At 29.8% G+C, this 11226-nt stretch overlaps 2 protein-coding genes across 3 annotated transcripts in view; one reads left to right on the top strand and one right to left on the bottom strand.

The window, feature by feature from the left end:
* Positions 1-32: 32 nt before the first annotated feature.
* LOC135960509 (oxysterol-binding protein-related protein 9) overlaps positions 33-11226 on the top strand; it is a 56925-nt gene continuing 45731 nt past the window's right edge. For both annotated transcript variants that reach the window (XM_065511813.1, XM_065511812.1), the window contains exon 1: positions 33-824. In XM_065511813.1, the coding sequence (XP_065367885.1) occupies positions 672-824 (153 nt within the window). In that variant the 5' untranslated portion in view covers positions 33-671. The remainder of the gene's footprint in view (positions 825-11226) is intronic.
* Positions 4532-9615, bottom strand: LOC135962282 (very long chain fatty acid elongase 4). The gene is made up of 5 exons (XM_065514127.1): positions 9385-9615; positions 9200-9296; positions 5341-5434; positions 5020-5263; positions 4532-4947 (listed from the first exon to the last, which is right to left on the bottom strand). Exons 1-5 carry the CDS (start codon positions 9413-9415, stop codon positions 4625-4627), a joined length of 789 nt encoding a protein of 262 aa, XP_065370199.1. The 5' UTR covers positions 9416-9615; the 3' UTR covers positions 4532-4624.

Below are 11226 nucleotides of genomic sequence, written 5' to 3'. Positions count from 1 at the left end.
AGAAAAAAACAAATTTATACTGTCATCTGTCAAAAGTGCATTAAAAGAATTTTTTTGTTCGGTCTTCGGAAAATTTGTTATTTTATTATTTTTTAAATAATATAGTTAATACTAAATTAAATTATAAAATGATTTGTGTTTAAAAAAGAAAATTTTTACCACTACATAACAAAATATATTACCAAATTATGAACAATTGTTAAATTAAAAGCAAATAAAGTTCTTGATTTTTCTAACACAGAGCAGAGGGACGGACATTTCATTGTCAATCAATTTTACTTGATAAAAATGACTAAATATGTACTATAAAAAGAACCTATCATAGATAAATAAATGAAGAAATCTAAATAAAGTAGAACAAATTCATTTAATCTAGTTAATTAACTGAATGAAAACCTAAGCAGCATAATTATATTTTTTTAATAACTAAACAAAAACACAAAATTCTACACAACAAAATAATTACAACAATTGCGTCACACATATTTAGCACAGAATTGCAATTGATAGCAAAATTATATTATAATTCTTAAAATAAAACGAAAAAATAAAAGATAGCTAAACAAGGCAAAATACATTTATATCGTGTGTCTAGGCTGCATTTGTGGCGACTGCTACAAGTGATTGTAATAATTATTATTAACGAACAAAAAAAAAACTAAACAAACGTCATGGCCACCTCAACTTCCTCCAATGCAACTACTGTCACTATTGGTGCCGGTACCATGGAAGGCACTTTGAGCAAATGGACAAATGTAATGAAAGGCTGGCAGTATCGTTTCTTTGTTTTGGATGAAAATGCTGGACTACTGTCTTACTATACGGTATGTGTATCTTTTATCATTTATAATTTTATTTTGCTAAGCATATGGTCATTTCCACGAGAATGACAACCATGACTGAAAAAACAAAAACCCTTAAAACTTTTTTCAAAATGATTTGAATAGGAGAAAACACTAAAATGTTACTATGTTAAAGTATTTAGAGCTTATTACAACATTTTAAAGTGCAAAAATAACAGTTTAAACTGACGTCAGTTTTAGGCTAAGATTACGGCGAAAACTAAGCTCCCAATTAGCATGTATGTAGTATGGAATGAATTTGACTCTATTGTTTTAGCTATTATCAAATTGTTTTTTGTACCAGAATATTTTCTATTAATTTTCTTAGATTTTATATATGCATATGTATAAGTATTTATAGAATATATATTGTTTTACTATATGAGAAAAATCAGTCACGTACGACATTAAATTTTATTTATTACAAAATCATCCAAAGGTTGTTTTTTTTAAATATGATGGATTGTAAAGGAAAAATATTTGGTTTTGTGTAAGAAATTAAAAGAAAATAAAACGCCACTTACGATTCGCATATTTCTACATATTGTACCTCAAAATTACTTCCATGTTATGTCACGATAAATCCATATTTCGCTCAATATTTTGGACAACAAAATTTCGAAAGAACTTATTATATTTTTAAATTATAGTACCCTCTGAATGGAACATAAAGACAAAATTTATTTTTCAGATACTCTTATTTTTGCAAAATCTATTCCGCTCTATAGGTGTACAAATGTCACGTACGATGACATGGAATTGCCCATATGATTATTTATTTGCTTCATTTCCTCTTTATCTGTTTACCCACTATATAATACAAATGATGAACGGTTGAAAATCCATTTTAAAAGTCATATAGATAACGAATTTGTATGCGATAAACATTTGTTTGTTTAATAAAAATATTTTTAGGTTTTGAAGAAATGAAAGGATTAAGTGATTGTGAGACATGAGTCACGTATAGCAAATATTTTGTTTTTCAAAATTACATGAAATACATTCTATACATACCATTTATAATTTTCAGAAGTTTCTAATTGTATTTAAAAATTTTCTAATTATATTTCCGAATTTTCCAATTGTATTTCATAAATTTCCATTTGTATTGCTATTAGAATTTTTTAAAATACAATTGGAAATTTCTGAAATACCATTCTAAATTTCTGAAATACAATTAGAAACTTCTACAATTGGAAATGGTGTAGTTGTTATAAAAAAAAATAATGTACTTCGCTAAATAAATACTATGTAAAAACAAGTAAGAGTGCTAAGAGTGCTTCACCAAATTATACTTCAAAATTTTAAATATTTTTAGGTAAACAAAATTTAATTTTTTTTTCCAGTTTTTTTATTTTTTTGGAAAAAAAATTTGTCGATTGTTATTTTAATTTTTTTTTTTGAAATTTAAAATTTTTTTTTTTGAAAAATAAAATTCGGGTTAAAATTTTTTTCCGATTTTGACCCATTGTATGTCCAACTTACTATGGTCTTATATACGTCGTTGCAAATGTCTTTGAAATATCTATCATTAGATATCCATATTGTCTATATTAATGTCTTAGTAATCCAGATATAGGTCAAAAATCGAGGTTGTCTTGGATTTTTACTCATATCTCAGACATTTGTGGACCGATTTTGCTGATTTTAAATAGCAAAATTCTCGAAAGCATGTCTGACAGAATTATTGAAGATTTGGATCCCGAAGATATCTGGGGTCTTCAGAAAATCGATTTCAACAGACAGACGGACATGGCTTAATCGACTCCGCTATCTATAAGGATCCAGAATATATATACCTTATAGGGTCGGAAATGAAAAATGTAGAAATTACAAACTTATATATACCCTTCTCACGAAGGTGAAGGGTATAACAAGTAAGAGTGTTATATTTGACTGTGCGTAATCTTGTATACCCACTATCAATATGTGACAATAAAATATTTTTCTGCTATAGGGGTTATATGGTAGGTAGGGTCAAACAAGAGTTAGTACAAAGATTTAGGTTCATATAAAACTAGTTTACATATGTCCAATTGCAATGCATGTTCAACTCATTTTCTAAGAGGGACCTTGTTTGAGGACTGGGGACGGACGGACGGATATAGCTAGGTCTTAGACTTTAGAGGATCTGTGATGAATAATAATTCAATGTGTTACAAACGGAATAACCAAATCAATATGCCGCCTCGTATGTGTGACTATTTTGACTAATTTTTTTGTTTGTTTTTTTCCCCAGTTTCCGCTCTACGTATATTTCTCAATGGCAAAATTCATGGTAGAATAATAAAGGAACTTATTAAGCCTAATTAAAAATTTACTTATAAATTATAAAAATAAAAAAATGTTTTTTTTTTGTTTTTGCAACTATGTATTTGTTTATTATTTTTCCACATAATGACATACACATACACAAAAAAGGACCCGTGCTTCCTATTTTTAACCAAAGTCATGCACTTTTTTTATGGGCCCCCAAAGATTTGGGGCCTCGGTGTCATTTTTTGCTTTTCCTATCCAACCCAATTAGTATTCTGGTTGTCATTGCATCCAACTTTGGCCAAATAGTCCTGGACACCCAGCAATCTGTTCTACTACACCAGGATTGGTTCGTATAGTTCCGGAATCTTTCGAAGATCAACCATATAGGAGGTTTAATCTCACAGTCCCTACTAATTTATTCCAGATCCGAACCCAGTCCGTCCAGTTTATCTGCTATCTAGTTTCCCTGTATGTTACAGTGCCTTGGTCTGATTGTGTATAGTTCTAATAACGCTCTAGAGGCCTTTTAAAGTTCAGCACTATGCTCGAGTGTAACATGTGGCATTTCGAAGCCCTCAGTGCTGCCTGGCTATCTAATAACGCTCCAGAGGCCTTTTAAAGTTCAGCACTATGCTCGAGTGTAACATGTGGCATTTCAAAGCCCTCAGTGCTGCCTGGCTATCTACTATAAATTGTCACTACAGACCCCTCTGTGACGTATGTCCTTACCAAATCCGTAGCTTTCCAGATCGCTGGGATCTCTTCCTGTAAACTGCCGCATTCGTCTGGGAGTCTGTACGACAATTTGATGTACTCATCTGCTACATAAACTCCGGCTCCCGTGCCATATTACATTTTGTACCCATTAGTGAAAACTGCACCCCCTTCATACAGCTGTTCAGATCAAACCCACTCGTCCCTACTTGGAAACACAATTCGAGGTGAAATGCTGAAGTCTAAAGTCGATAGTTATTTGAAATACCATACCATGACGTATATATCGCCATAGAAAATCGTACCTACAATGGGTCAAAATCGGGATTTTTCCAAAAAAAATATTTTTTCTTTAAATTTGTAATAAAAAAATATTATATATCAACCTTTTTTTAAATTATTATTTGGTATATAAGATTCGTGACTGCCGAATATTGCTCTCTTACTTGTTTTATTTATCTAATTTCTAGCAGAACGATACCTCATTATTTTAGCTATACATCATCACCTTAAACGCAAACGGACGCAACTATATTTTTTTTACTGGAGAAGCAGTAAACGTTATACAATCAATAATAATAAAGTCAAACATCCATTTGAATTTCTTTGAGCATGTAGTTTGATAATCGATCAAAAACTTAATTTTGAATTTTTGTGTATTTACGCTCGTTTGCATTTAAGGAGACGACATATTAAAATTATAAACACCTTAAATATATCAGTTTATTTCATTTTTATTATTCATTTAACTTAATTCTAACTCAAACAAAACAGTCAAGTACTAGGGAAATTAACAATAAATGCAACATTTACTTGGCCTTATTTTTTAATTTGCTGGCCTGCGAATTTGTGTAGGCCTTTTTATAGAAATCATAAAAACCGTAAAATATAACTAACACAATAAGACAATGATAGGCTTTTAGCAAGGCGGGAATCTGACAATTTGACCACATAATAGCAGCATGGGCCAATATGAAGCAGAACTGAATCATTTGTATTATGGTAATGGATTTTTTAATTGAAATAAATTTCTTCATAACCTCAGCACTGCAGATATTGGCAAAAAAGTAATACGTGTACATGATTACATGAACCCAACTATTCAAATAAATGGGATATAAAGCGCCATTGCCTGGAAAAAGTGGAAAAGGAAATCGAAAAAGGTTATTCTATAATTATTTTCAGTTTGCAATTTGCATCATACCTCTATAATATTTCAAGAATAAATATACCAATGTTATGGTCGACGAATGATGGAATACATGCAAATATGTTATTTGCCTTTCTTTCTTTCTCAGTACGAATACCACGGTATCACATAATTCTGCTATTTTTAACCAAAATGTAAAATACGTCAGTGTATCAAATTTAGCACGATTTAGTGTGTTTACCTCATAGGTAATACATTTATTAAAATCAAATATGCCCCAAGACTCAAGATCCCATATCTGTTGAAATATTAAAAAAAAAATTGATTTTAATTTAAAGTATGTACGAATCGGGCTTACAAGGATTTTGTACTTACTGCAGTGACTATATATAAACAGGCTCCAACTTGTAGCACATTGTAAATGGTCATAAATTGTTTTAATTGGAATGCAGGTCTATTTTTCATAAATCTGAAATGAAATAAAAAAATATGAATGGATTACACCAGGACGTCAAGCTCTAAAAATGACATTAAATTGAACAGTGTTGATTCTGTTTTTATAAATATTTTCATTTGTATCTCTCACGACACTACAACTATACTAGCATTAAACTAGTACCCAAAATTATATTATATTAGAACTGGCACGGATCCTGGTCAGCCATTTGGGGATATAAAAGTAATAATTTATTTTACATTTCTATTTTTTTTTTCTTTTTTATTTCCTATTTTCACCCTCATGCATCCGCGCCTCTATTAGAACAACATTTTAGTATTTTGACGCAATGAATTAATTCAACATTTTTCATTTTAATGAATATAAAAATTCGTATAATGGACAATCCAATTCAGTGGTCATTTATAAAGGTATTGAACTTTCTTACTTCTGTGTCTAAAATCAAAATCACGTGTAAAATAAATGTTTATTGTAAATATACAGTGGTCGACATAAGTCTACGTACGACCACAATTTTTGCCACTTTATTAGAGAAAACCCGGTAAATAAAAAAATAAGAGAGATATGTATAAGTATGGCGCAAAACAAATACAGCAATGGATCCGAAAAACTTACTCGCTACAGTTAAGCATGGTGTTGGCAGTGTGATGGTTTGGGGTACTGTCGCTGCTTCTGGAGTGGGAAAGTTAGTGTTTACAATCCATTTTAGTGTTACAAATCCATTTTGGAACAAAATTTGAGAGCATCCGTTGATATTTTAACTCTTGGTTAAATTTGGATTTTTCAGCAAGATAACGATCCGAAACATTGGTCTCAAATTGTCAAAGATTGGCTACTCTACCATGCCCCATGACAATTGTACAAGCCCGAACTTTAATGTTATTGAGCACGTGTGGGAAATTCTACAACGGAAGATCCGAAAACATCTTATTACATGTGCACCAATGCTAAAGGAGAACCTTCCAGAAGAATGGCAAAATATAAAGTCCGCAGAACTGGAAAATTTATTTGCTTCGATGCCCAGACGCTTGTAGATGCCCGTGGTGGCCCAACGAAATATTGAATTTAATGAAAATTTATATTCGCTGAAAAATGTTTATTTAGTATACAGATCGTATGTAGACTTTTGTCAACATATTTTTTTAATTTTTTGTGAATAAAAGTTAAATTAATTATAAATTTAGCGATATTTTTTTGTAATATTACTAAAAATGCATTTGAAATAAAACTGCATCATTACTTTTACTAATTATGGTTTAGAAGTCCGCGAGTTACGAAAATAATGGTCGTATGTAGACTTTTGTCGGTCACTGTACATATTATTTTAATTTGTAAACGATTTCTATAATTTATTTCATACACACAATTTTATTTCATAACATACAATTAAATAATCATTTAATTATATTTAGTTAGACAATTGAAAAACCCAAAATAGTTTGAATTATCCAGCAGTTAAGCAAGTAGTCAATGTATATGTTAAAGACAGATATTGTCACTAATGTCTGATCACTTGGCTGACGGCAATTTATATATTTTGGGAAGTTAATTGGTTACTTTATACATCTCAGGTAATCTCCTGTGAAGGCAATTGACACTTAAGTGTCTCTAAGTAATCTAGAGTGTTGTAATTTTAAACATTTAATTTGTACTACACTTTAGAAAGTAGTAATTTTACCCACCAGAAGTAATCTATTGAAGAGTTTTCGGAGAAAGTTTTGTTTACAAGAAATCGGTTATTGGACTCAAGTAACCAGTAAGTAACTGACACAATTGGTCGATTCACTAGGTCTCCTATCTTGTTATATTGTATTTTTAAAATTGTATAATGCTTTCTCAATTTGATATAAAATTGTATTCATTCTCTAATTAAATAGTAAGTTTGACTTAAACAATTTTGTTCCATCTTTATATTCTTTAAGGTATTTATAGACGGCAATACTGGGTATTAACACTTTTCAAATTTAAAATATTATTGAAATCAGTCGGTATTTCAAAAAATCGTTTCGAAAAAACATTTTTTGTTTACACGATAGTATTACAAATATTTTTTTTGTTGATTGATATTTTTCTGCAAACTTTATTTTTATTTTATTTTTTCTTAACATTTTTGTTTGCCTTATTTGTATTTATAAATACATACCCGATACATATGAAAATAAAAAGTTTTTGAATTGTTTTAAACAAATTTTCAATACCGACCGTAAATTAAAAAAATCATTTGTATTTTTTGAAAATCTAATACTAATTTTGTTTAGACGATGAAATTGATACTCAGTATTGCCGTCTATAAATACCTTTAAGAAAATATTCAATCAATTTAAAATGTAGCAGTTGATTTCCATATCTTTTATTGATATTATAGTATACAATTTCCGGTATTAGTACTTTTTCCATTCCCAGGAAATATCATTCCCCGAAAACATTAAGAAAGTCTGTAAAATTTTTCAAAAGGGACTTAGCGTCTCTGCTCTCTAATCTAGCTTAATTATATTTTAATTATTCTATAAGACTATTTCATAAATATTTGAAAAATGCAATTAAAATAATAAACAATAAGCTAATTTACGTCACTGTTCGAAATTCCGAACTTTTGCTCAAACACAACAATAGCTATTATGTATGTTGTTATTGTGTGTGTGGCAAAGTTCACAATTCAGCTTAGATACAAAACGGTGACGTGAATACCTTTAATGTAATAGGCATAGAGAAATATACATAGTTGTTTTTGTTTTCACATAGATTTTTTACTAATTCTTTCTCACCAGTTGGGTTTTTGACAGGAGAGTTTCCGATCTATTTGTATTTATCTATGGTAATAGATAGGTAAGCAGTTATTGTAACAAAAACAAAATACATGTAAAACGTCCGCTCAAAGCACTCGTTCGCTATAGAAATTATAAGGTTTTAATTAGTCTTTTAGAAAATGTGCGAACTATTATTTTGAAATTTTTTTTAGTATTTCGTCCTGTATATGATTTCTGAAAGTACCTCGACTGTTGTTCTTAGATACATGTTTCCAATTTTTGATAATTATTTTAATGGGCTTCGTCTTTGCACTTTCGTAATTTACTTTTCGATGGATTAAAAAAGTTTGAAGACCAAGAATTGGAAGCTTTACTCCATGAACATTGTTGTAAAATTAATAAGAGCTTGCGAAATCATTGGGAGCTTCTCAAATAGCAATTTCAAAACGTTTGCGAGCACCAGAATTCGTTCAAAAATAAATGAAGTCCGAAATGATGGTTGAACGCTATAAAAGAAAATAATTTTTGCACCGAACCATTACTTGCGATGAAAAATCGATCCATTACGATAACTACAAACCAGCCGAATCGACACCAAGCCAAATATCAATAAAAGCTTAAAATTTTAAAAAAATCCCGCATTTTTTGAAAATTAGGTCGTGTTATTTCTTTCTATATGAAACTTATTTCTGTAAAATGTTATTTGGATACAAACATTTTTGCGAGATTTATGCTCTTTAAAGTGATTATCGAAAGTGGAACTTGTATGGGAGCAATGACCAATTATGAAATTTATGTGTGTTCATTTTTTTTGTAATATCAAAATCTGCCAAGAAGTTCTATGTCGGGAGGACATTTGTATATGCGTTAGGTGAAATAATGGAGCGATTTCAACCATTTTATTCAGGCTTCGTCCTTGGACCGAAAAAACGTATGTATTATTTAAGGTGGTTGTTGGTCTAATATTTTTGGGCGTTAGAAATCACATTTTTTAATTTAATTTATCACTTCCTTAATATTGAAAACTTACCTCGGTCCTATTTGATATACAAATAATAGATATGACGCAATGACACTTATTGTAAATAGAGGTGAGGTTAAACCGAAACGGTTATCAACTTCTCCATCTAAAAAAATAACGAAAACAATATTTTTTTTTTAAATCATTAGTAACACTTGCTTTTCCTTCAATTAAATTGAAATAAATTTACTAACATTTAAAAATTGCATCCCATGTAGCCGACATTATAATAAATATATTATTTTATTCACTTCTGGAATATTATGTCCTTTCTTAAATTTACACGGGACTTTTTTTATATTTTAATTGTTACAATATTTAGTTTATTTTATTTTTTAGTGGTTTAGTTATTGCCGTTCTTTAACACGGCACACTAGAATTTAAACTAAAGCACTTGAATAACATAGAACCGGGTTTTTAATAAAGAATTGCCGAACATTATATTTATACATAGCTATACAAATTCCAATTTTAAGTTAAAATAGCAAATATGTATATTTTACGAGACTGCTAAATAAGAAAAATTTGCATTTTACACACAAAAAGTGGCATAGATAAGTATTCGTACATTCTGAATGAATGGGGTTTCTAATTTAAGATCGAATTTTTTAAATACACATTAAAATAATTGTATTGATGTTTGATAAGTTGAAAACTAGTAAAAGAAATGTTTAATTAATTTATGTATGTTGAGCTTAACTAAAATGTATGTTAATTGCCTGTTGCATTACTTCTTATATTGTTTAAATACAACTCTGCTTTTAAGATTCTAGCAAAAAAGAACAAGTAGTATTTAGTTGCTTCGGAATTACTGAATTTAGCACATTGAATTCGAAATTGTGCTCTTAGTGTTATGCAAGGATAATTTCATGAATGTTCGTTAAAGTAATACTTCATATTTAGGCGGGTTTATTGTAAGTTTGTCATTCCGTGTTTCAAACTAAAATAAATTATCAGTAAAACAATTTGTTATATTCTACAAATTGTTTGATATAAAAGCTTGTAGCTTTATTTTCTTGATGTGCTTATCGGGACAAGCTTTATATCAACAAATTGTATAATGTACGAGTAATAAATTGTTTGATTTATTTTAAAATTTATGTTCTTCTAATAAAAACTTTATTTAAAAATTGTAACTACACTGAAAATACTTCAAATTCATGAACATTTCTTATTTAAATTCGAATATTTGAACATATCTGAAACTACAATTTGAAAATATTTTATATATATGGCATATTTCATGTCAAGTGAACCAACTTTTGAAATGGTCTTCCGATCGGGATGAAAGACATATTTATTTTGATAGATATCCCACTCGCATTCCACTAAGCAACCAAAAAGGTCTTCAAGGAAAAGAAATAAGATTTCTTTTGAGCAAAAAAAAAAAAAAAAAAAAAAAAAACGGTCCATTTTGGAAAAAAAAAAGTTTTTTATTTTGCAAAAACAGTCAAAAATTTTATGTTTGGAGTTACAAAACATTTATTTTGATAGATATCCAACTCGCATCTCACTAAACGACCAAATAGATCTTCTAGAAAAATATTTAAGCTTTCTTTTGAGAAATAAAGGACCTTTTGATTTCGGGAAAAAATTTCAAAATTTTTTTATCCATAAGATTGAAGAAATTTTGATCCCCTCTAACTAAGAGAGTTCTCGTCTGACATATTTCAGCATTTGTTTATTATTTATTTTATGCTGGCGAATTTTTTTTTCTCAAAAATGTCTCATAGATGTTCTATGAGATTTAAATCTGAGCTCCGGGGAGGGCGAGGCACCACTTCCTTAGCGTTGTAGAGGAGCCATTCTCGAACAAGCCTACATATAATCCTATCAGAATGAGGCTCCCATTCCATTAGGGCGCTCTTGGCTTCTCTAGAAACAGGGAAACCTACGCCGCTCGATCGAGGGATTCCACTTGGCTTGCCAGAATAGTGGTAGTGTCACCTTCAGTTGTTATTGTGCCATAATCAGGCCACCTTGTTTTACATTAACCAAGGAAGAGAACGCTATGTATCCTTGCATATTTGGGCCAA

Source organism: Calliphora vicina, chromosome 5 (genome assembly GCF_958450345.1).
Source record: "Calliphora vicina chromosome 5, idCalVici1.1, whole genome shotgun sequence".
Lineage (NCBI taxonomy): Eukaryota > Metazoa > Arthropoda > Insecta > Diptera > Calliphoridae > Calliphora > Calliphora vicina.
This window is presented reverse-complemented; position numbering and strand designations above follow the sequence as displayed.

Excerpts from the sequence above, each read along its gene's own strand:
- LOC135962282 (XM_065514127.1), bottom strand. The coding sequence starts at position 9,415 with ATGTCGGCTACATGGGATGCAATTTTTAAAT. Across the intron at positions 9,297-9,384 it reads ATGGGATGCAATTTTTAAAT|ATGGAGAAGTTGATAACCGT; the intron begins GTTAGTAAATTT and ends TTATTTTTTTAG. Across the intron at positions 5,264-5,340 it reads GTTTATATATAGTCACTGCA|ATATGGGATCTTGAGTCTTG; the intron begins GTAAGTACAAAA and ends ATATTTCAACAG.